General features: G+C 41.9%; 1 protein-coding gene and 1 non-coding gene across 2 annotated transcripts in view; one reads left to right on the top strand and one right to left on the bottom strand.

Moving 5' to 3' along the window:
• Nucleotides 1-21,932, bottom strand: part of LOC132401540 (volume-regulated anion channel subunit LRRC8A-like) — a 28,047-nt gene extending 6,115 nt beyond the window's left edge. The window contains exon 1 of the mRNA XM_059983561.1: nt 19,821-21,932. Coding sequence (XP_059839544.1) covers nt 19,821-21,932 — 2,112 coding nt within the window. The remainder of the gene's footprint in view (nt 1-19,820) is intronic.
• On the top strand, nt 18,483-18,555 carry trnak-cuu (transfer RNA lysine (anticodon CUU)). The gene has a single exon. It is a non-coding gene; the product is annotated as a tRNA-Lys (tRNA).
• Nucleotides 21,933-26,569: the final 4,637 nt, after the last annotated feature.

Here is a 26,569-nt window from a genome sequence, read left to right as displayed (position 1 = left end):
ACTTTGAGAATAAAATTTACTTCAAACTTTGGAGAAGCTATTCTGAAAACACTGAGTGTGTGTCTTCAGGCTCCTGTACCTCCTCCCTGATGATTGCAACAGAAGGACAATCCACATCGTTGTTATTTTCCCAGGCAGCAAATCGCAAATCCATTACTGCATTTTTCGCAAATATCTTTTTCCTGCAGTGACTGCCACACCAGAGAGATCAGTGATAGAGGCTTCTCTCTGATACACTTTCATGGAAAAACAATCTTGGTTTAAGAAATGAGAGTTGAGAACTTCCCTCTGTACATTCTATGAAAGGTTAATTATAAACTCAGAGTCCTGTGAAATCTGTATTTTGAACCATCTCCAAGAAGTTCTGGCAAGAAGCTAAGATACAGACATGAACCAAAGGGAAAACTTCAGTGTAGCTTGTTGTTTACCATTTTCAGGGCCTCGTGGGATAGTCGTTCCCATCTCTCAACAAACTGCAACAAAAGATCCCAAGAAACCTGAACTAAAGCTCAGGAAACTGGAGTCCAAGCATTCACTAAACAAGTTCCTGGCGACTTATAATGGTACAAACCATAGGGGCATTCCAGAAAATAGCTACAAGTGCTTGCAAAGAGAAATACGCTTGCTGAGAATAATAGCAGGAAACGATGATAAAAGTCAATGCATCAGCCCCGTCAAGCATTTTGTGTCACATTGTTTAGTCAGCAGTCAGCTCTTAGATGCTTTGCTCCCATACCACCAGGTACTAGAACAGATATTAATCAAAAACCATCAGGTTTCTGAACCAACATGGAATACTTCACTCAGCTCAACACTGAACCAATTCCACAACCTACAGACCCACTTTCAGGACTCTACAATTTGTTCTCAGTATTATTTATCTAACGATATATTTATTTATATATTTGTACAGTTTGTCTTCTTTTGCATATTGGCTGTATGATACTTTTTGTTTGTATGTAGTTTTTCATTGATTCTATTGTACTTTTTTGTTCCAGTGAATGCCTGCAAGAAAATGTATTGTTACATGGACATACATCGATAATCAACCTTACTTTGAATTTTGAACTAGAATATTGCCTGGTTATCATTCTAGGCCGCATAGCAACAAATTTCATGACATCTGCAGGAGGTATTGAACCTGATTCTGATTCTGATAGTTGGAGATTCAATCTCTGCTGTCTTTCCAAAGAAAAAGAACGTCTGTCACTGTGAAGTTCCTCTAAGGAGGCAGAAGTTCCCAATGTGAAATATTCATGATTCAAGATCGTTAATATATTGTCATTCTTCAGAATGAGTGTAAAAGAGAATAAAATGATTGTTACTCTAGATCTGATGCACAATCAAAAACACAATTATCATAAAGAATACAATAAAAAACAAAACAAACACAATACATTTAAATACAAAACTAATCCTATAAAACACGATGTACAAGTAACTTTGAGTGTGGCTGTATATACATATACATAATATTAGTTTATACAGTACTGTGCAAATGTCTTAGGTGCATGTAAAGTTGCTTTCAAAAATAATGAATTGAAGCATTTGTAAATATCAAAAAATGACTATGAAAAGCAGTAAACAGTTGAAAACTAAATCAAATCAATATTTGGTGTGACCACCCTTTACCTTTAAAACTGCATTAGTTCTCTTTGGTACATTGTCGTGCAGTTTTATAAGAAAATTGGCTGGTAGGTTGTTCCAAGCACCTTGGAGAACTTGCCACAGGTTTGCACACTTTGGCTGTCTCACTTGCTTCTGTCTCTCCAGGTAATCCTCCGCAGCCTCGACGATGTTGAGATCAGGGCTCTGTGGAGGCCATTCCTTCTGAAACTATATTAACAAAATCTAGCGTGCCTAGGACTTCTGCACAGTATCTTACATAGAGTGACTGTATGTACATAAAGTGACACCAGGTGCAGGAGTAAGTTGACTCTGACAGGAAACGATAAAGTGACTAAAGAAACTCTTCTAGCTAGCAGCAGGGAAGATGAAACAGAGTAGGGCAGTGAATATGTCAGTGTAGGTATGAGGTATTGAGTGTAAGCATAAAGTGGTAGTGCATGGGAAAGCAGAAGGGTGCTGAGAGGCTATGGAGGAGAGTGGCTGATGTGCATGTAGTATGTAGTGGTTGTGGGGAGTAGTGGGATGGACTGAGTGGCCTCATTCTGCTCTTATGTCTTATGGTCCTATGATGTATGTGGATTTGGTCCCTTAGACACCAGAGTCTACACTGGATCCAATTCAGGCAACTTCATCCCCAGCAGAGGTTATTTGTTCGACATGAGCACGTTAGATTTCTTCAACAAATTCATTTTGCTTCTGAAACTTGCAAGAGGTTTATATACCTGATGTAAGAACATAAATACACTTGCTTTGCTTGTAGTTGCCTTCTTTCTGAAGAGTGCCATGGTGATATTTGTGACTCATGTAGAGAATGTGTGAGTCACCGAGTTCAGAGACACTCACAAAATCCATGGCAGAATTTGCAAACTTGTACACATGTGAAAAAGGTGCAGTCAAAATGTATTAATTTATTGACAAACTGTTTGGAAAAGACCGTTGCAGCCTAGAGAGCAGTTAGACACGTGGCACCGCCTTTAAATGTTCCATAGCATTAAAGTAATCATAATCGTCATTCACAATCATTACTCTCATGCGGTTGTTCGGCTGTTTAGAACTCAACATGACCATGGGGTCCACAGGGTTTTCGTGGCAGGATACGGAAGCAGGTTGCCAGGCCTTTCTTCCGCACAGATACTGCTGCTGCCCAGGCCCGGTTTGAGCTCAGGACCATCTGCTTTGAAGTCCAGTGCTGATGCCTCTCCACCACCAGCCGGCATTCTCAATTACGTGCTTTCAACCTTAGACTCCAAGGTGATCGGAGGGGGAGATTTTTGCACAGGGAGTGGTCAAGAAAGGCACAAGCAAATGTTCAATATTTTTCTCATCAAGACCTCCACAGGTGTATACATTGTGGCACTGTGCAGAGTTATTCTGTACTTCGGCAAGAAGTTGGCCGACTGATTAGTTTAGCTTCGAATTTCTCTTCAGAGCTTGGCTTCTTTTCATTATAACTCATTTCTCATGGAATCACAGAGTCATAGAACACTACAGCACAGAAACAGGCCCTGCCAAACTATTATGTTTCCTAGTCCCATTGTCCTACTCCTGGACCATAGCCCTTTAAACACCTCCCATGCATTTACTTATCCAAATTTCTCTTAAGTGTTTAAATCAAACCTGCATCCACCACGTCTGTCGGCAGTTCATCCCACACTCTCACTACCCTCTGAGTGAAGTTCCCTTTAAACATTTAACCTTTCACCCTTAACCCATGACCTCTAGTTCTAGTCTCACCCAACCTCAGTGCAAAAAGCCTGCTTGCATTTATCCTATCTACAGTATACCACTCATAACTTTGTATACCTCTACCAGGTCTCCCCTCATTCTCCTACACTCTAGGGAATAAAATCCTATCCTATTCAACCTTTCCCTATAACTCAGGTCCTCAAGTCCAGCAAGATCCTTGTAAAATTTCTCTGCATTCTTTCAATTTTATTGATATCTTTCCTATAGGTAGGTTACCAGAGCTGCACACAATACTCCAAATTAGGCCTCATCAACGTCTTATACAACTTCAGCACAACATCCCATCTCCTGTACTCAGTACTTTGATATATGAAGGTCAAAATCTGATTGAATATTTAATTCTAAAAATGATTTGAGTGCTTATTTTTAAATTTGCACAGCTTTGTGTTTGCCCCTTGAGGGCGTAAGGAATAATGGATTACTCTTGCCCATCATCTCTCACATGATTTATCATTACGCCCACACCGCAGTTTAATCCAGATGTTAAATTACAAATCATGCAAATTATTGTAATGAAGGAGGGCTTGGAATTGGAATTGATTTATTAATGTCTCATGTATTGAGACCCAGGGAAAAGCTTGTCTTGCATACTGTTGGTATATATTAGAGCACTGACCGAACAAGGTGGAACAATGATAATGCTGAATGAAGTGTAGCAGCCACAGAGAAAGTGCAGTGCAGGTAAACAACAAGGTGCAAGATCATAATGAAGTAGATTGTGAGGTCAAGAGTCCAATTTATCTTACTAGAGGTTATAAGTGATTTCACCACCTCTTCTGGAAGGGCATTCCAGGTATCAGCCACTTCCAGTGTAAAAATTACCCCTCAATCCTTTTTAAAACCCCTTGCTCACATCTTAAACCTATTCCTTCTTGTTTCTGATACTCATTCTATGGGAAAATGATTCTGGCTATTGACCCTGTCTGTGCCTCTTATAATTACCAATGTGCTAGATGTTGAAGGGTGTGAGTTACTATTACAAGGGAGAAGGTGCTCAAAATACTGAAAAACCTAAGGGTGCATAAGTCACCTGGACCAGATGAACTGCACCCTTGGGTTCTGAGCAGGTGGCGGTAAAAATTGTGGAGGCATTCATAATGATCTTTCAAAAATCATTAGACTCTGGCATGGTTCCGAAAAACTGGAAATTTTCAAATGCCACTCCACTCTTTAAGAAAGGAGGAAGGCAGTAGAAAGGAAATCGTAGACCAGTTAGCCTGACCTCAGTGGTTGAGAAGATATTAGAGTCAATTGTTAAGGATGAGACTATGGAGTACTTGATGACTCAGGACAAGACAGGACAAAGTCAGTATGGTTTCCTTAAGGGAAAATCTTGGTGACAAACCTGTTAGAATTCTTTGGGGAGATTAAAAGTAGGATAGATAAAGGGGATGCAGTGGATGTTGTATATTTGAACTTTCAGAAGGCCTTTGACAAGGTGCCACACATGAGGCTGCTTACCAAGGTAAGAGCTCATGGTATTACAGGAAAGTTACAGGCATGGTTAGAGTATTGGCTGATGGGTAGGAGGCAGTGGGTGGGAAAAAAATATGTCTTCTCAAAATGCATCACCTTGCTCATAAAGTCCTTGAGCAATACAACGCAGCCCAATGAGTCTATACGATCGCTAGTCCACCCAGCTTGTCAGGATTAACTTCCATCCACCAAACTTCCCATCTGTTCTGTATCCTGCCATAGCCTTAAATAACTTTCCTGACTATCCGCAACATCACCAACTTCTGTGTCATCTGGAGACTTCATAATCGTACCTCTTACATTTACATCCAAGTCATTATTATACATGTATTTCACAAGCAACAATAGTCGCAGAACTAGTCCTCACAGCGTACCACTGGTCACCGACTTCTAATCTGAGAAACACCCTATCAGCAAAGTAATTTCGGATTCAATTAGTCATTTTATATTGCTTCCTCTCTACGTTAACCTGCTGGACCAACCAGCTGTCCAAAATGATAGGGAGAGGACTGTGGTTGTTCATTCCCTCTGCTCTCTTGACTCCTTTCTTCAGCTCTCAAATATAAAATATGCCCTCCTCTCGCTACAATTCTAATCATTGGCCATTGATCAGATCATTAGCTTTATTTCTCTCTCCACAGTTACTGTCCAGCCTTCTAAATATTCCAGCATTTTCTGTTTTCATCTGAGATCCTAATTAGTCGTATGAAATTCCGATTTGTGCAATCTTCATTTTTTGATATAATTTCAGATTGTTACTAAAGCTGTCTTTGCTGCTTGTTTTGGCTTTGAGATGAAAAGTTGCCTTTCTGGTCGTAGCTTCCAGAATGTTAACCGTGACTAAACCAGTTGCTTGCGGAGGATGAAATGCTAGAGCATTCTGGGATGCCATTTCCATTGGCACAGTAACTGACACGCAGGTCTTGTCCAATCAAATGCTGTAACTCATTAGCCAATCCTTCATGTAAGGCACAGTCTAAAATAGCACCAAAATCGTAATGCGAGGATAAGGCTTCACTAATATACTCCCTATTGCCTCAAACTGCTTCTGGCTCCTGTCCCAAGCTTAAAGTTTTCAGCTATTTCCGATTCCTTCCCATTGAAGTAAACTAGGTTCTGCACAAGTAAACAATAAACAATCTCCTCGCAAACTTATTAAGATTTGTTCAGCATTCCGGTTGATTCAAGGTCAATCTCTAAAAGAGATTGCTTTTTACATCACATGTCATGGCACTTTGAGCTGTTTATGACTTGCTCCTTCAAACACCAGGATTCTATTTGCTTTAAAAAAGTTAATTTCTTCACAAGGGGGAATGTGAGGGACGTCTTCTTCACTCAGAGGGTGATGAGAGCGTGGAAGGAGCTGCAAGCAGAAGCGGTGCATGCCCGTTTGATTGAAATATTTAAGAGAAGTTTGGATAAGTACGTGGATGGGTATGGTATGACGGGCCAATGGGACTAGGCTGAATAACAGTTCAGCATAGACTAGATGGGCCAAAGGGCCTTTTCCTGTGCTGTATGAGTTTATGACACTGAACAATTCTCAGGTTCATTCACAAAGGCCTTGACACTTGATATAGTCAGTGGGGAAATCATCTCGTCCTCTCCTGTTCGACAGTGATGTGCTGAAATTTGATTCATTCAATAATCCAGAAGTGCAATCAAAGGCCTTGGACAAATAGATTCCCCACTGGAAAACAGCAAAGGAAATCCGTCTCTGCTACAGACTGCTATGGACAACGTTGACACGAAGAAACTTAGAGATGGGATGCAAGTCAATGTTTCACTCCATTTTGCCAATTAAAGCATCGAGAAAGATAGAAACATCCAGGTGAATGCAGAAGGCGAGTCAGAGTTCAGCACCAACTATCTGCGTTTTACCAGAGAAAGAGTGTGTGAGTGATCTATTGCTGTGTGGCTATCGCTGGTAGGCCTCTGCGTTCATGTGGTGTCCTTTGCTTTTGATGATGTTGATGATATTGGAGGTTGTTACCATGGTTCTGCGTCGATCTTCTTGTTATGTTTTGTGTGGGGGAGAGGGGGCGGAGGCTTTGGGATTGATGATCGAAATGCCATTTTTTTGTGCAGGGTGTGGGATTGATGCTTCTCTGAGTTACTTTCAAATTCTTTCTTTATTTTGTAGCGATCTGGAGAAGATGAATCACAGAGTTGAAAATGGATACATACAGTACTTTGATAATAAATGAACATTTTAACCTTTAAAATTTTTCAAATATTTCACTGGACAACAGAGATTATGCTTCCTGAATAGTCTTGACTGCATCTTATGGATCTAGGGCTGCTGATTTTGAAAATCACCATGAAATGTCCCTATCACAAACCATATTTGAAAAATATTGCACGTATTTGTTATTTCAATTCATAATTCAAGTCAATTAAAATTTTGCCCACAATGTAAGCTGAAACCATGAAGTGCAACTTGTCTCTAAAGATTAATTTTCTGCATTCCCGTTCAGTGATGAGCATGGTGAAAGGTTTCATTACGGTCATGGAGAAATGGTATCAGGGCAACTGGAATCCATCAATACTGGCTGATTATTGTTGGATGCTTAAGTGAAAAGCCTTAGGCACTGAGTACAAAGGAAAATCATCAACAAAATACTTTTAGCTTAGTTGAACTATGGCAAAACATTTGCAGCATTGTGCAATTAAACATATACTCACAAAAGTTAATTTCTTATTTCTCCAAATTCCTACATGACACAAGTAGTCTGATTTGTGTTCAGTTTCAGGCGGTCTATCGTAAACAAAAAATTTCTGAGAAAGCAATGCTTTCGAAAAAGTTTGTCGTCCAGTGTTTTCAACGGTCCCAATGAAAACTGAGATCACATTCTTGTTACCAACTTATAATGTATTTACAAATAACTGACAGCATTTTTAAAAAAGTAAGTGGTTCTACAAAGAGGGCAGCAAGTTATCATAACATCTGGCATTATGTTTTATAGTATCTGCGATTGGTGTTCAATACCCACAGCTTTCTGTGAGGAGTTTGAATGTGCTCCCTGTGACCCTATGTGTTTCCTCCGAGTGTTCCAAAGGCATATGGATTAGCAAATTGTGGACACATTGGCGCCGGACACATGGTGACATGGTCATTGCAGGACCCCAGCATATCCTTGGATTGTGTTGGTCATTGACGCGAACGATGCATTTTGCTGCATGTTTTGATGTAGATGTGATAAATAAAGCTACTCTTTATCTTCAGCTTTATATGAGAGGCCAATCACTTAGCCTTATCCATTGTAATAGAGTCCCATCTGTTTTCAGCTACAGACTGCTTGACCCTTTCATTGTTGTATTGTTCTGAAGCAGGACCACACATGTAAACAGGACCACAGTTTTGAGCCTGTTTTATCCTATAGGAAGCTACTTGAAACCTTTCTCTTTGTCTGAACCTTACAGCAGCAAACAATATGCTGGGAGAACTGAGCAGGTCGAGCAGCATCTGTGGGAGGAAAGGAACTATTGATATCCCATTTCAAAAGCCTGCATCACAAAGATTAAACTTGTTCAGGTGCCTGAAGAGCTCCATTTGCATTTCTGCACCTATCAAGCTACTTAAGTTAATATGAACAAAATCATTTTGCTCCATCATGCCACCACTGATAAACCTCTATGAGAATGGGTCAGTAAAATGCACTTTACTGGTTGATAGAGATAGGTCTACCGTTGTAAACACAAAAAAGTCCACAGATGTTGGAAATCCAAAGCAACACACACAAACTATAGAGAGATGTTGCCTGGATTGGAGAGCATGCCTTAATAGAATAGGTTGAGAGAATTTGGCTCTTTCTCCTTGAAGTGACGGAGGATGAGAGGGGACCTGATAGAGGTGTATAAGATGATGAGAGGCATTGATCGTGTGGATAGCCAGAGGCTTTTTCCCAGGGCTGAATTGGCTAACACGAGGGGCATAGTTTTACGGTGCTTGGAAGTAGGTGTAAGGTGATATCAGAGGCAAGTTTTTCACACAGAGTGGTGGGTGCGTGGAATACACTGCCAGTGAAGTTGGTAGAGGTGGATACAACTGGGTCTTTCAAGAGACTCTTAGATAGGTACATCGAGCTTAGAATAATAGGGGGCTACACAGTAGGGAAATTCGAGGCAGTTTCTAGAGTAGGTTACATGGTCGGCACAACATTGTGGGCCGAAGGGCCTGTAATGTGCTGTAGATTTCTATGTTTTCTAAATGCTGGAGGAACTCCACAGCTCAGGCAGCATCTATTGAAATGAACAAACATTCAATGTCTCGGGCCAAGATCTTTCTTCAGGGTTCAGTTTACAGCTGTGAATTGTTTATCAAAGATCAGCTCTTAACTTCAGCCTACTTGAGTGACATATAGCTCTATGCAAATGTATTATATATAGCTAGAGTGCTTAAGACTTTTGCAGTGTACTGTATTTGTCAATGCGGAATGGAGAGCGAGTTTGTAAATCTGGCAGGAGCAAAGCATGTTGAAAATGGCAGAGAAAGAGTGCCAGGAGTTGAGGATGGCGCAGTTCCAGACACACTCAATTCTGAGACACCAAGCAAGGTCATTTGATTCCAAACAACTAGTTTATTAGTCATTACAGAATGTCTCTCTAGTGCTTCTCACTCCTTCCCCTCTCCCTTCCCCTTTTCTCAACCATGATTACCCTTTCCCTTCCCCTTTTCTCAACCATGATTCCCCTCTCCCTGTTTCCTTCCCACTCTCAGTCCACAATAGAGACCCATATCAGAATCAGGTTTATAATTGTCATGAAATTAGTTTTTTTTTGCAGAAGCGGTATAGTGCAATACATAAAATTACTAGAGGACTGCAGAAATGTCTGGACACGCTGGCTCTATATATATATGTGTGTCTAAGAATTTTGCATAGTACTGTATATGGTAGTATAGTTCCAATTCTAATATAAAACCTCAATTGTATAATGTCAACAATGAAACGATGAAACTGCAGAAGGATCCCTTCAGCTTTTTGAGCCGCAGTGCCTGCAACCCACCTATTTAACCCTAACCTAATCACAAGACAGTTTACAATGACCAGTAGGTCTTTGGACTGTGGGAGGAAACTGGAACACCCGGAGGAAATCCAGAGGATCACAGGGAGAGCGTACAAACTTCTTCCAGGCAGCAGTGGGAGTTGAACCCAGGTCACCTGTACTGTAGAGTGTTGTGCTAACCACTATGCTACCTTGATGCCCCGTATTGCCATAAAATATTTGAAGACAGCAATTTACTTCCAATGAATTTGTTTTTGACAATGGCAATACCTCATTGTAGCTAACTGGATAACCTCCTTAAGTATATGAAAAAAAATCTTTGTCTTCTAGTGAGTCAACAGAGTGTGATTGAGATATACAGAGAGTGGACACATTGACCAGTTTTCACCATAAAGACGAAAATGATAGAACTGTAAAGGTAACCCCTAATGCTGGATCATATTTTCATTCCAATTGCTGCACCAGTTTTTTGTCCTTACTTACTGCCCATTATACCATTGGCGATTAGGACAGCAATGACTGTTTTCCATCTCTGGTAGTGTTCAGGGCTTCCTTCATCGTGACAGTAGCTTCCTTTCGGTTTTCACTACTGTCAGCCATGTAGGTCTCGGGTGGAGACTCAGTAAATGCCGTTGCACTCAGATGTAGAAGGGTTCTTCGTTGCTGTTTCCATAACAGTTTTGTTTTACCAGTCAGGGTTGTTAGCCCTGAGCGGAACCTCTGAACCTGGAGGACTGTACACCACTCTTAGTCTGGCCTCTGCCCTTTGACCTGTTTGGCATGGGTGATCCTACCAAGAGCCAAAGCATAAAGCCCTGACTCCAGCCAGCATAGCTGTCCTGGTCATTGAGTCACAAAAGCCTCCAAACCCAACAACAAGGTTGTGGTCTGGTTGGAGAAGGTCTTTGTCCTACAGTTATATTTAATGTTTCCTATGGTGGGGGTGTCCAGGACTAGAGGACATAGGCTCAGAATGCAAATATGTCTAAATACTAGGCATCTAAATGCTATAATGGAACAGAAATAAGAAGGACTTTCTTTAGGCAGATGGTGCTGAATCTGTGGAACGGAATTCATCATTACAAACGGCCGTGGAGGCCAAGTCACTGGGTATATTTAAAGCGGAGATTGATGAGTTCTTGATTAGTAAGGGTGTCAAAGGTTATAGGGAGAAGACAGAAGAATGTGTTTGAGAGGGAAAATAAATCAGACATGATCAAATGTTGGAGCAGACTAGGTGGGTTGAATGGCCCAATTCTTATGGTTTTATGGTCTATTTTAGTTGCTCTGTGTGGCAGCTTGTGTTGAAATAATAGAATGACTAGCTGAGTCAAAGGACAAATTACAGTTCAGCAGTTTAATGTGTGTTCTGAGTATGAAGGAAGAGATACAGGGAGCTTCTTCTGCATTGATGGGTGTAGTAGATGCATGATTTGTGCAGACCGTGGCTTTGATAATCAATTTCACAGGGATTCCCAAACCTTTTTTATGACATGGGCCAATACCATAATGCAAGGGTTCCGTGGACCCCAGGTTGGGAACCCCTGCTGTAAAGAGAGGCTTCAGATAGGGGAGAATTGGGTTGTCAGTCAGAGAAGGGGACTCTGACTGCAAGGGTTGAGCGTACTAATCATAAACACAAGATATTCTGCAGAAATCCAGAGCGATGCACACAAAATGCTGGAGGAGTTCAGCAGGTCATAACCCAAGGGCTGAAAGAATAAACCAATGCCATCGAGGCACATTGGTCTATGTGGGAGCCTGCTATTCATGAATTGCCTGTTGAATGATAACTGTGACCAGACTACAAAAGTGACTCTAGAACGTTCTGTGGGCAGAAAGGATGCTATTCCTATCCAGCATCTTCAATGATGAGGCAGTGACTCAGCAGTCAGACTCAAGGAAGCACAGAGCGGCTGGGCAGTTGTAACATTGAATAGTAGTAATGTAATTACTCGAGCTGAGTATGATGTTCTCCGAAGGGAGTGTCTGTTAGTGACTCCTCACTCAGTTGGCTGTAGAGGCTGATCCGGGATCCACATATCCTGGTAAGTGGTGGCTGTGGTCAGTGGGTGGGTCGTTTGTTCAGTCTCTCCTTTAGCAGCTGCCACTTGTTCTCTGTGGCACAGTGGAGATCTGGCTTCCCAGCTTTCAGATGTAATGTTGAATTTCTTCAGGCTGATTTTGATATTATCTGCGAAGTGTTTCCTTTGTCCACCTGGGGCTCGGTGACCTTCCTTCAGCTGGGAGTAAAGGATCTCTTTGGGGAGACGTGAGCTAGGCATGAAATCACCGATCCACTGGAGATTGTTTTGCTCTATCTTGGTTGAGACGGTGTTCATTTTGGCCTCTTCCAGTCCAATGCTGTTAGTGTGTCTCTCCTTCCAGCTGATCTTCAAAACCTTTTGTAAGGATCTTCGGTGTCATTGTAACACTGAATAACTTCACCACAGGTTTATGATAAAAGACCAATCTGCATTTTAAATTTATCTAACACCCCCAGGATCAATGCTGTAGCCTGAGCCACTCCACTGGTGGGGTGGGCTGGGCTGATAACAGCCCCCGACGAGGTATTCTTTGCTTAAGCCATCAGCTTGCTAACCTCCAGAAGCAGAGCTTGCGTGTGATGAAGAATATTTCCTTTCACTTATTGCCTCTCTTGACCGAAGTGCAATACAACCAATGTAGCACCTTCTGAAATACAAGAGACGCGGTTGTAAAAGAGAAATCAAACTTGTTCACTGTAATGTCACAGTGACCTGAAAATCAGTTTCACTGATGCTTGTTTGGTGATAAATATTGGCCAGTACATGATTAAACTTTGAAAATGGTGCCTTGTGAGTTTATTTGAGCTACTCCAGACGAAAGGTAGCAATTGAGTTGCCTGGGCCATATTGTTCAGTTGACTGATAAGTAATCGGGAAGCAATTACTGGCACTTGCCCGAGTTTTAGGTCAGAATATGGCTGCACTCTAGTCGCTGAAGTGCACTAACTGACCCAGACTTCAAAAAACCAGCTCTTCACTGTGTTGTCGCGTTAATGGCAAAGGAGGACAGCCTTTGTATTAGTGGACAGCTGTGCTACCAATGATCTAATCTCTGCTGAGAACATAAGAAATAGGAGCAGGCATCAGCCATCTGGCCCATTGAGCCTTGGCTGTGCCGTTCAATAAGATCATGCCCAATCTGGCCAAGGGCTCAGCTCCACCTACCTGCCTTTTCCCCATAACTCACATCTCATCTGCTATGCAAATATTTTCCTAACTATGTATATTTTATTAGATAGTCTCTCCTGCTTCCCTAGGCAGAGAAAGCCACATATTCACTACTCTTGGCAAAAAGCAACTTCGCCTCATCCCATTCCAAATCTATTGCATTCCCCTGAATCTTGAGAATATGTTCCCTAGATTTTTAGATGTTTCTGAGGAATTCTACAAATATGTGAAGAGCAAGGGGATAAGAGGTGAAAAAATAGGACCTATCAAGTGTGACAGTGGAAAAGTGTGTATGGAACCAGAAGAGATAGCAGAGGTAATAATGAATGCTTTGCTTCAGTAATCACTACGGAAAAGGACCTCAGCGATTGTATGGATGACCTACAGTGGACTGAAAAGCTTGAGCATATAGACATTATGGAAGAGGATGTGCTGGAGCTGTTGGAAAGCATCAAGTTGGACAAGTTACTGGAACCAGATGCCCAAGGCTATTGTGGGAGGTGAGGGAGGAGATTGCTGAGCCCCTGGCAATGATCTTTGCATCATCAATTGGGATCGGACAGGTTCTGGAGGATTGATGGGTTGCAGATGTTGTTCAATTATTCAAGAAAGGGAGTAGAGATAGACCAGGAAATTATAGACCAATGAGTCTTACTTCAGTGGTTGATAGGTTGATGGCGAAGATCCTGAGAGGCAGGATTAATGAACATTTGGAGAGGCATAATATGATTTGGAATAGTCAGAATGACTTTGTCAAAGGCAGGTCATACTTTACTAGCCTGACTGAATTTTTTGAGGATGTGACTAAACACTTTGGGTGAAGGAAGAGCAGAAGATGTAGTGTATGTGGATTTCAGCAAAGGCATTTGACAAGGTACCCCATGCAAAGCTTATTGAGAAAGTAAGGAAGCATGGGATCCAAGGGGACCTTGCTTTGTCGATCAAAAATTGGCTTGTCCACAGAAGGAAAAGAGTGGTTGTAGACAGGTCATATTCTGCATGGAGGTTGGTAACCAGTGGTGTGCCTCAAGGATCTGTTCTGGAACCTCTTCTCTTCATGAGTTATAAATGACCTGAAATGGCTAACATGAGAGGGCATAGTTTTAAGGAGCTTGGAAGTAGGTACAGAGGGGATGTCAGGGGTAAGTTTTTTACGCAGAGAGTGGTGAATGCATAGAATGGGCTGCCAGCAAGGTGGATATATAGAAATAGAACATAGAAAACTTACAGCACAATACAGGCCCTTCGGCCCACAAAGCTGTGCCGAACATGTCCCTACCTTAGAACTACCTAGGCTTACCCATAGCCCTCTACTTTTCTAAGCTCCATGTACCTATCGAGGAGTCTCTTAAAAGACCCTAACGTTTCCACCTCCACCATCGTCACTGGTAGCCCATTCCACGCACTCACCACTCTCCGCATAAAAAGAACTTACCCCTGGCATTTCCTCTGTACCTACTCCTCAGCACCTTAAAACTATACCTTCTCGTGCTAGCCATTTCAGCCCAGGGAAAAAAACCTCTGACTATCCACATGACCAATGCCTCTCATCATCTTGCACACCTCTATCAGGTCACCTCTCATCCTCCGTTGCTCCAAGGAGAAAAGGCCAAGTCACTCAACCTATTCTCATAAGGCATGCTCCCCAATCCAGCTAACGTCCTTGTAAATCTCCTCTGCACCCTTTCTATGGCTTCCACATCCTTCTTGTAGTGAGGCAACCAGAACTGAGCATAGTACTCCAAGTGGGGTCTGACCAGGGTCCTATATAGCTGCAACATTACCTCTCGGCTCTTAAAGTCAATCCCACGGCTGATAAAGGCCAATGCACCGTATGCCTTCTTAACCACAGAGTCAACCTGCGAAGCAGCTTTGAGTGTCCTATGGACTCGGATCCCAAGATCCCTCTGATCAACCACACTGCCAAGAGTCTTACCATTAATGCCATATTATGCCATCATATTTGACCTACCAAAATAAACCACCTCATACTTATCTGTGTTGAACTCCATTTGCCACTTCTCAGCCCAGTTTTGCATCCTATCAATGTCCCACTGTAACCTCTGACAGCCCTCCACACTATCCACAACACCTCCAACCTTTGTGTCATCAGCAAATTTACTAACCCATCCCTCCACTTCCTCATCCAGGTCATTTATAAAAATTACAAAGAGTAGGGGTCCCAGAACAGATTCCTGAGGCACACCACTGGTCACTGACTTCCATGCAGAATATGACCCACCTACAAATACTCCTTGCCTTCTGTGGGCAAGGCAGATCTGGATTCACAAAGCGATGTCTCCTTGAATCCTATTCCTCCTTACTCTCTCAATAAGCTTTGCATGGGGTACCTTATCAAATGCTTTGCTGAAGTCCATATACCCTATATCGACGGCTCTACCTTCATCAATGTGTTTAGTCACATCCTCAAAAAATTCAATCAGGCTCGTAAGACACGACCTGCCCTTGACAAAGCCATGCTGACTATTCCCAATCATATTCTGCCTCTCCAAATGTTCATAAATCCTGCCTCTCAGGATCTTCTTCATCAACTTACCAACCACTGAAGTAAGACTCACTGGTCTATAATTTACTGATATAATAAGGTCTTTTAAGAGGCTCCTGGATAGGTACGTGGAGCTTAGAAAAATAGAGGGTTATGAGTAACCCTAGGTAATTTCTAAAGTAAGTACATGCTCAGCACAGCATTGTGGGCCAAAGGACCTGTATTGTGCTGTAGGTTTTCTATGTTTCTACGTTTCTATGAGATCCCCTGTCATCCTTCTGAATTCCAGTGGGTATAATCCCAGACAGCTCAGTCTCTCTTTATGGGCTAACTCCCTCAACTCTGGAATCAACCTACTAACTCCTCTCCACTGCCACCAAAGGCAGTACATCTTTCCTCAAGAAAAAAGGCCAGAATACCTCTTAAATTCAATCCATCTAGCGAAGAAGGCCAACATTCCATTTGCCTTCGTGATCACCTGGACATACGAGAGGGAAGGGGCCTGAGTGGTCAACTCTGAGAAGACAAAGGGCAATTGTTCCAGTTTAGGGTTCCAGAGGTGAGCGATTTGTGATAGTGTTGGGGAATGTGGTCTTTACAGCAGCTCCTTAAAGTTAGTCCATATTGGAATTGTCCCGTTAGTATCTTGTTAACAGTGATAATCCAATAAGGCTTTCCTTAAAAAAAGCAACTTAGAAAGGATTTTTTTAAATATTCATCCAAGAGATGAATTTCAGTCATTTAATTACTGACTTGTTTGGCCACGGAGCAGCTAAAGAAGAATCCAGAGGAGCGACTGCTGAAGAGAAAAGACAGGAAGGATCCTATTACCAACTGCCTGCATCCCAGCTGTTCCCGTGTTCCCACCTCTCCTAAGTCTGCAGATCCATAATTGGCCAGTACAGTCACCAATAATAGTACCATCGGTCCTGTGGACTTTTCTTCCCTCCTGATCTTCAAAAGCGAAGAACCAGCCACCATCAGTTTACTGATTAGTTACCAACCATAGTTGCCCTGGAGAAGGTGGTGATGATCTACCTTCTTGACCCATTACAGACTCTGAGGTGTGGATGTACCCACAATTACGTTAGGGAGCGAGTTCTGGGAGCCGCGATATGTTCACAAGTCAGGGTGGCATGTAGCTTGGAGGGCAACTTCCAGGTGGTGGTACAAACAAGCTGGATGAACTCAGCAGGTCGGGCAGCATCCGTTGACTGCTCATTTCCACAGATGCTGCCCGACCTGCTGAGTTCATCCAGCTTGTTTGTACGTGTTCATTTGACCACAGCATCTGCAGTGTACTTTGTGTTTCCTGGTAGTGGTGCTCCCCATGCCTTGTCATTCCAGATGGTGGAAATCATGGGTTTAGAAGGTGAAGTCCAAGGAGTCTTGGTGAGTTGCTGTAGGTGGTACATGCTCCTGATACTGTGCGTAGGTGGTGGAGTGAGTGGATAATTGTGGCTCGCAGTGTCCACTGCAAAAGTTAAAAATGATTTTTAGTGCTGATGTCCAACATTGTACTCCTACGGTTTTGAAATCTGTGAATACAGCAACTTTCAAGATCTTGTTCTGGATATATTTTCGTTACCATCATAGAGAGCATCCTGACATCAGCTGTTACTGTCTGGTTTGGTGCAATATCCTCTCACGATATATCAAAGTGACAGCAAACTGCCAGGTCACTAGAGACAGTCTACCGCAGGACTTGTATGTGTCCAAGTCAAAGAAGCAGGCAGGAAAAAAATCATTATGGACACTACACTCTCAACAAACAGCCTTTTCCAAATCCTCCCTTCTGGGATATTAAAACAAAAACGTCACACCATCTTAAACGCTTCCCCCCACAGGCAGTTAATCTGATGAATCATTCTAGTTAGAACACCCCTCCCCCATTACCCCTCTAGAAACTTCAGTCACTGCACTGCCCTGCAAACAGTTTAAACCACTTTTTATAATGCTATTTACATTGTAAGTAATGCTGGTACTCATGGATTTATGCACATTTTATTCTATATCTGTACTTTAACCTCTAACTTTATATTCATATAATTTTTTACTCGTTATAATTGTTGGATGTCGTATTTTGTTGCTGCACCAACACACTACAGCAACTTCCTAATACATGGAAATGTAAATGGTGAACAATATTTATCCTTGATTAAAAATATCAGATTAAGTGTACTCATTGCTATCTATGGTACATTATTATAGTTGCTGTCAAAATAATGCGGTTCCCTTTCACGGTACATTTTAGGTTACAGATGGAAGATTCACACAACATGTATCTAACCCTTTATTAACCTCTAGTTTTCAAATAATCATGTTATAGAAATGAGGTGCAATTAAGCCAAGTGCCAACATCAGTTAAGATTTTTATGTTCCAAGTGTCTTGAATAGCCAGAGTACAATTATTAAACAAATAAAGCAAAATCATCTGAAATTTTAATATCGATAATTTAGTTTTACAATTCCTTCCCCCTTCTCCAAAGTTATGACTGGGGAAGAAAATTAATTAAAATGCACATAACTTATTTCTCAGTGGTGCCTTCTTTAGAGAGTGGCATGGTAGCGTTGTGGTTAGCACAACACTTTACAATACAGGCAACCTGGATTCAATTCCCATTGCTGCCTGTAAGGAGTTTGTACGTTCTCCCTGTGACCACATGGGTTTCCTCTGGGTGGTCTGTCTTCCTCCCACAGTCCAAAGATGTACTGGTAAGTTAATTGGTCATTGTAAATTCTCCTGTGATTAGACTAGGATTAAAATCGGGGGATTGTTGGGAGGCTCAACGTGAAGGATCTACTCCACACTGTATCTCAATAAAATAAAATATTTAGGAATAATATTGATTTGAACTAATATTTGAATAATATTGCCTTTGCGAATGCAAAGAACATTCAGAGCCTGGCTAGTTCAGTTGGTAGAGCATGTGACTCTTAATCCCAGGATTGTGGGTTTGAGCCCCACGTTGGGCGTTGCTGTTAGGGGCAGTGGTTAGCGTAACACTATTCCAATGCCAGCAATCTAGGTTCAATTCTTGCCGCTGTCTGTAAGGAGTTTGCATTTCCTCTGGGTTCTCTGGTTTCATCCCAGTTTCCAAAGATCTGTGGGTTACTAGTTAATAGTTCACACAGGTGTAATTGGGCAGAATTTCCTATTACCGTGCTAAATAAGTTTCTAAATAAAAATAAGTAAACAAATAGATGCATAGCTGACGGCAGCCAATAATATATTTGTCCCCGGGTGTAATAAATTATAAAGACTATCGAGTAATTGTGGTAGAAACCCATCAGGCTTTATAAGTGGTTGAAATTTGGCCAGTTACTCCAGTCTGTCCAATTTCATTTCAGGTGGGAGCCCTGTTGCCAAATGAGGTGAGAATTTCAGGATTTTAACCATCAAAAATCATGGGCTTGTGGTCTTCAGTGTGCATCAGCTGGGTCTGTGCTGTGCACAGTTCACCAATGGGATGTAAGATCACCAAAGGTTTGCCCAATGGCATCCAGGTTGCTGTAACTAAGCTAAAATGGAAGGTGGCATTTATGGAATATGTCAAGGCATATTCTGGAATTAGGGTATATAACAAACATTAACTTCAGCAACCAATCCTTTGACCTAATGTAAATTGTAAATTAAGCTTAAAATGCAACCCTGGACAATAGTTTTCTGACTCTGCGGACTCTGCAGTTAATTGAAAAACCAGGCAATGCTGATTTTCTCTTGTTTGTAATTAACATTTATTTTGGGTGAAGAAGGAGGTATGAATGTGATGTGTAAATCAAAGGAAGCATTGTAGATACACTGTGAATTTAGAGTTGCCCTTTGATCTTTAGCATATATAATGTCATGTAATATTGGGTCAAACAGGCCTCTTCCTCTAGACAGTGTCTTATTTTTGTTGAATAAACCACTTCTGTATCCACTAGCTTCAGTATTTCTCCAGTGGCTTTGTGCAGATTACAACAGAACCCATGCAAAATGCTCGAGGAACTCAACAGGTCAGGCAGCATCTAAGGAGAGAAGTAAACAGTCAACGTTTTGGGCCCAGATCCATCAACATAATCTGCTGAGTTCCTCCAGCACTACCCATGTGTTACTCAAGATTTCAGGAATCTGCAGAATCTTGTATTTAACATATGTAGTATAGCTACTAATATACTGTAAATGACAAGATATCGGAGACTCTCAAATGCACTCACGCAGACCTCCACTGACAATAACTATAGGTGGATTTACTCACATTATTGTTGGAAACATTAAGGTACTGAAGGTGAGTCAGTTCACTGATCTCATCACCAATTGTAGTCAGGTGATTATTGCTGAAGTCCAAGTATCGTAACTTGCTGCATAAAAAAAGTTGTGTTGGAATGGTTTCTATTCTGTTGTTGTTGAGGTATAGTTGCTCCAGATTTGAAAGAGTTCCAATTTGCAGTGGTATGTACGCTATTGCATTGTACCAAAGTTTAAGACATGAGAGCCATTTCAAATGCTGGAAGCTAATAATTTCTTCTATGGTCTTCAGTCTGTTGCCTTTCAGATCAATCTCACGTAGATTATACAAGCTAAAAATGGAATGTGGAATGCGTTCTAGGTCACAGTTCTGAAGTTCAAGGTGTGTGAGACTTACCATATTTTTCAGTGTATTGAACACAGTTAGTTTGGTTCCTTCATTATCAATGCACAGTTTGTTTAAGAGGAGTCCTGTTCCAGTGACAATGGCTGGAATGTGAGGAAGACTGTTCTTCATGTGTAGAACTTTTAATTTCTTCAGGTTCTCAAGGCCGCTCAGAGACACAAAGTTGTTCTTTTCTATTTTTAAGTTACCTGTTAAATGGAGCTCTGTCAGATTCCTCAGATTAAAAATCCAACGCGGAGCTTTTTCCATGTCGATGAACTTGATGTGCAGCACTTCCAGGTTTTCGGCTAAACAGTTCAATGCCTGCGGGTCCACAGTGGCCGGCGTGTGGTAAAGATGGAGCTCTTTGAGGTTAGTCAGCTGAGACATTGATGCTTTAAAATTGGCTTCTGTTATGAGCTCCAGTTTAAGCACCTCAAGCTCCTTCAGTTCAAAGACAGCATCAGGGAGTCCACTGATCATGAACAGGGACAACTCAACCTTGTCCTGAGGGTTCTTCTGCAGCTTGTACCTCAGCCTTTCCACAGTCCATTCCAAGTTCAGGTTAATCTGTTTCAGCTTGTTCTCGCTGACTTCTGAAAGGAAGACCGAGAACCGCTTTGAATAAAGGGGGTCGTACTGATCGGAGAGGTGAAGAATGAAAGCAAAATCATTTATAATGTCTGGAATGTCCCTGTAGCTGCTTTCCTCTCGGACGGTCTCAAAGGAATATTGCTTCAGTGAGCGTCTGAGCATCCAGCACAGGCTATAGACACACAGCAGACCGTGTACTGCCACCAGTATCGCATAAAAAGATGCTAAGACCTTGAACATAATTGCCAAAGAATGGACACAGTGATACTGTCTATATCCTGTAAATAACTCTATGTCAACTTTGCAATTGAGATCAAATTTCATCTCAATAACATAGTAAGGGGTATAGACAATGATAGCAACTAACAGGAAGACCTTCATAATAATCTGGCACATGTACAGTTTGTAGATAATGTCTTTTTCTTCAACATGTGCTTTGAACTTTTTCACCTTTTCAAAGATAGCCTTCGCCTGCTCTCCTTCCTTCTGGTCCAGTATAGTTCTCTCACCCGCGTCTGCTGGATTAAGCTCCACCCTGTTCTGTGCAGACTTGGTGGCAGCCTCGCCGGACACGGAAGAGAAGGACGTCCTAGCCATCAACCTGGTCTTGCGGTAGGGCGGCTTCTCACCACTAATCTCCACTGCCTCGGACAGAGCCCGAGTGGTCCAGGGGGAGTCGAAGCACTTGAAGAGGATGGTGATGAAATGCTCGAGCCTGGAGCTGGTGCTGGGGTACTTGAACCAGAAGTTACTGCACATCAAGAGGAGAAGCGTCTGCCAGAGCACCAGGTAGGGGAAGAACTTGGAGAACCAATCAAGCTGCTTCTCATAACACACGGCGTCAATGAAGGCATACTGCTGCCTGTCAAGAAGGTTCTTTATCCCGCTCAGGGGAGGGAAGCTTCCGTTCGGATTCCTCGACGCATTGTTCATGTACCAAGGGGGCTTGCAATGGTCATCGACCACCACTTTGCAAGGGAGGCACAGCATTTTGTTCTGGGCAATCTGAAGGGTTCCACCCAGCAGTGCGATCAGGAGCATCACCATGCAGATGTAGTGGCTGAAAACGTCCCACCAAGGCTTCAGTATGCGATAAGCTGTTTGAGGATCGGTCAGCCATTTGAATTCTGTCACTGTAAACATCTCTGCAGCCTGTGGAGCAGGAAGGGTAGGTGGGGTATAAGTGGAAATATAATAAAAATTACTTTAAAGTATTTGCACCTTATTGTCACGAGCAAATGCCAACAGTCAAATGTTGGCTTCATGTCAGGAATACAAGGGCTCAGAACCTCAGTCAAAGTAAATTTATTAGCAAGTACATAAAAGACACAATATACTACCTTGGTATTAGTTTTCTTGCAGGCATTTACTGGAAAATAAAGAAATACAATGGAATTTATGAAAAGTTATGCATAACAAGGACTGGCAAATAAGTCAGAATGAAATTTATGCTCACTGACCTATATAATGATAGCTGTTATTTTGAGGCAGCAGGGCAGTGCAATGCATAAAATTACTGTAAGTTGCAATATAAATAAGAAGATAGATAGGTCATCAATATTTGCTGTGTCTTATGACGTAGGTAGTCATGGTCTCATCACCATGGTTGTTCTTGGCAATTTTCCTACAGAAGCGACTTCTTCTGGAGCAGGTGGTGAATGGTCCTTGAGCAGCCGGTGCCTAACACAAGTCCTGGTTATGCGACCACTGACACCAGGGAGACTATCTCTGAAGGGTATTGATACTGGCTGGGGTCGCCCGTCTTGTAAAGACACTGCCCAGAAGATAGGTGAGTAGGAAAATAGAGAAATAGAGAGTGCAATATAGGGTCATGAACCGTTCAGAAATTTGATGGCAGGGGGAAGAAGCTGTTCCTGAGTCGTTGAGTGTATGTCTTCAGTCTCCTGTAACTCCTTCGTGATGATGGTAATGAGAAGAGGGAGTATCCTGAATGGTAAGAGTCCTTAATGATGGATGCTGGTTTGATATTCAGATATTCTTTTACCCTGTTTATTACCAGGCTGTATCAAAGGGCAATTTAAATTCACTGTATTGTTATTGTAATAACCTAAGATGATTGCATCTATCCAGATAATGTTGCCAATTAAGATTCCCTAAGATCATTAAAATGCAGTTTTCCAGGAAAGGAGCTAGGGTTTTTTCCCAAATGCTTAATGTTTACTTAAAATACGTTAATTTCAAAGGGAGAATAAAATATGGAATTAATGTAGAATTGGTTAAATGGGTGACTGATTCCTAAATGGACATTGAACCTGTGAACACTACCTCACTTTTTCAATATATTATTTCTGTTTTTGCATGATTTTTAATTTCCTACATATATATACTGTAATTGATTTATTCATTATTTATTTATTCTTCTAGATTATGTATTGCATTGAACTGCTGCTGCTAAGTTAACAAATTTGAGGACACATGCTGGTGATAATAAATCTGAATCTGATTCTGATAGTCAGTACAGCCTTATGGGCTGAATGGCCTACCTCCATGCTCTATCATTCAGTGACTTTATAACTCTGATGTTCACACATCACTGTGAATAATCAGCATACGTGAAGGAGTACCAATCAACCAAGTTGTTTTGACAGTGAGGAGTATCTAACTGGTTATTTCAAGCCTGGTATGGAAACATCAATGACCAAGAATGGTAAACCCAACGAAAGATACTGAATACCGCCCCCTCCACACAGGAAACCTCCCCGCTCCATTGAGCTTATCTACAAGGGGTGCTGCAACAACAGAGTAACATCCAACATCAAGGACCCTCACCATTCAGGTCATGTTATCTCTGTGATGCTGCCATCTGGAAGGAGTTACAGGAGCCTTAGCTCCCACACCACAAGATTCAGTAACAGTTATTACCCTTCAACTATCAGGCTGCTGAACCAGCATGGATAACTTCACTCACTTCAACACTGAACTCATTCCACAAGCTATGCATTTACTTTCAAGGACTCCACAACTCATGTTCACAGTGTTTCTGATTGTTTATTTGCTATTTGCACAGTCTGATGTTGTTTTCACGTTGTTTGTTTGTCAGTCTTTATCTGTAGTTTTTTTTTAATGATTCTGGTGTATTCAGTGTTCTACTCTGAATGCCTGAAAGAAAATGAATCTCAGCGTAGTGTATGGTGACACATACATACTTTGATAATAAATTTACTTTGTGCTTTGACGTAAACGCTGCCATGCTCTCTGAGTGTTGTTGGGCCTGCACTCATTCACGGAACTGGCGTGCCTTCCGTCACACCCTTGATTTGTGAGTTGGTGGTAGAAAGGTGTCTAGAATTAATATCTAGACTTTAGTTTAGCCAGACAATACTTTCTGGAGCCTCTTTTTACCCTTCCTCATGATAGCTTATCAACATCGACCGGAAACTAAGGTGGATCCACATGAAAAGGTTGGGGTTTCTATAAGATCACACCCCATCTCATGCTTCTAAACTCCAGTGAGTACTGGCCTAGAAGACAGGACTGGACTGCACAAGAGCAGTGGTCACTGACAGTATTTGAGAAGTGCTTAGACAAGAGCTTAAATCTCCAGGACATTGAAGGATAAGGACCAACTGCTGGCAGATGGGATTATTATGGATAGATGCACCAGATTGGAGTGGGGGATGGGGGTAGTGAGACACTTTCAAGAAGTTATGTACTTATACCCAAAGGTGCCATTGTTCAAACCTCCCCGCCCCAATTCCCTGCTATTCACTGTTCTGGCCTAGTTTAACTTCTCAAAATGCATTACTTTGCATTAGTCCAAGTTAAGTTCCAGGTCGACTTTCCCAGTTGATCTACATATATCCATAAGCTTAGACAACCTTCCTCATTGTCCACTCCACCACCAATTTGGATGTCATCTGCAGCCTTACTAATCATGCCATCTACATTCTCTTCCAAATCAGGGAAGGAAGTGTGGGAGCTTCCTGTGTATAATTTGGTCCAGCATTACAACTGGCATGAGCACACTTCAAACTTATTCTTCAGACTAGCGCTTCATTCCCCAGAGTTTAGGAGGATGAGAAGAGATTTGATAGGGGTATGCAGAATTAGAGGTAGAATAGGCCGAAGCTACTCATTCAATCCTCCATGCTGTGCAGGGTGTGTGAGATGGCACTTTGTAATCCCTAGAAGTCAGTGAGTTTACAGCACTTCAAGGGTTTACAAACTCCTCTCCTTGTAAAGTACCCAGAAAATACTAGGCTCGTTGTAAATGATGTGCAAGCTTTTAATGACCTTCCAAACTATTTGTACTGTTTAAAACCTCTGTCCTCCTTTAAAAAAATGATTTTAATTAATGTTTTTGTATTCATCTGTATAAATATATCAAATGAATTTCAAAGTAAATGGAAAAGATTTTTTCAAATCTTTATTTATAATATTCCTGCAAAGACTTCACCCAACTTGATTCTTTCAATCTAAATTTTTACTTCATTAAAATGTTTGTCCAATGTGATTTTTAATTCATTGAAGAATTCTAATGATGTGACTGGCAGTTATGCCCTCCTGATGACATCACTGTGTGTTGGGAATTCCAGAGAACTGACAACTGGCAATGGGGAAGGATATTCAAGGCTCCCTGAGTCTCAGTGCACCTCTGAAAGAATCTGGTCACAAGTACCACAGGCTGAATAATGGCTCAATCTGTAGAAGACATTGCTAACCGTTCGTAAGGTTGTGATATCACGTCAATGTGGTGAACTACATATACCTGTCTGGACACGCCTCCCCTCCCCCCCCCCACCCGCTGACTGCTCCTTTGGCTCCTCCCACTGACTGTGGCTCCTCCCACGGACCCCGGTATAAAGGCGATTGGAGCCAGAGCCCCAGCCTCATTCTCCAGGATGTAGTGTGGAGGTCAATTGCTGCTTGTTCTTTCTTCCAGCCAATAAAAGCCTATATCTCGCCTCATGTCTCTGAGAGTTATTGATGGTGCATTCCATGCCAGAAAGTAACGGAGGAAATAGATTTCTAGTTTCATTGATATGACATCATAATAACCAACTGTCAGCCTCACTAATTATCACACTTTCTGGCTCCGATTACTTTTCTGATATAACCATAATTTGCAGCTTTATTATGATTCTACTGGCAACGCTGTGTATCAACAACAGCTTGCATTTTACACAGCATCTTTAATGAAGTTGAGTATTCCAAGGTGGTTAATGGGAGCCTTCTTAGTAAAAGGCTTTTAATACAGAGCCACAGAAGGAGACTTCAGGGTTACTGGCCAAGATGGAGAGGTAGGTGTTATGCAGCATCTTACAGGCTGGCGTGCTCGTGTAAATCTATTACAGCTCTAGCAACCTGGGTTTGATTTCCACCGTGATCGTTAAGGAGTTTGTACATTCTCCTTGTGACCACATGGGTTTCCTCCAGGTAGTCCGGTTTTCATCCACAGTCCGAAGACACACTTGTCGGTAGGTTAATTGGTCACATGGGTGTAACTGGGTGGTGCAGGTTTATTGGGCCAGAAAAGCCTGTTACTGCACTGTATCTCGGAATAAGCAATTCTTGTAAAGGAAACGTAGGGGGAAGAGTCAGAGGGCCATAGGATGGGAATTCAAGAGTTCAAAGCCAAGGCATCTGAATAACCATAACGGAATGTGTCAGAATTTGAGGAGTGCAGCCATCATCAAAGGGGTAGAGTGGTATAGGAGGGAAATTCAGGAGCTCAAGGCCAAGACATCTGAATAACCATTATTGACAGAATGGTTAATATCAGAGTGTCAGAATTTGAGGAGCGCAGACATCATCAAATG

This window comes from Hypanus sabinus, chromosome 11, assembly GCF_030144855.1.
Source record: "Hypanus sabinus isolate sHypSab1 chromosome 11, sHypSab1.hap1, whole genome shotgun sequence".
NCBI lineage: Eukaryota > Metazoa > Chordata > Chondrichthyes > Myliobatiformes > Dasyatidae > Hypanus > Hypanus sabinus.
Note: the sequence above shows the minus strand (reverse complement) of the source record. Positions and strands in the feature narration are given on the sequence as shown.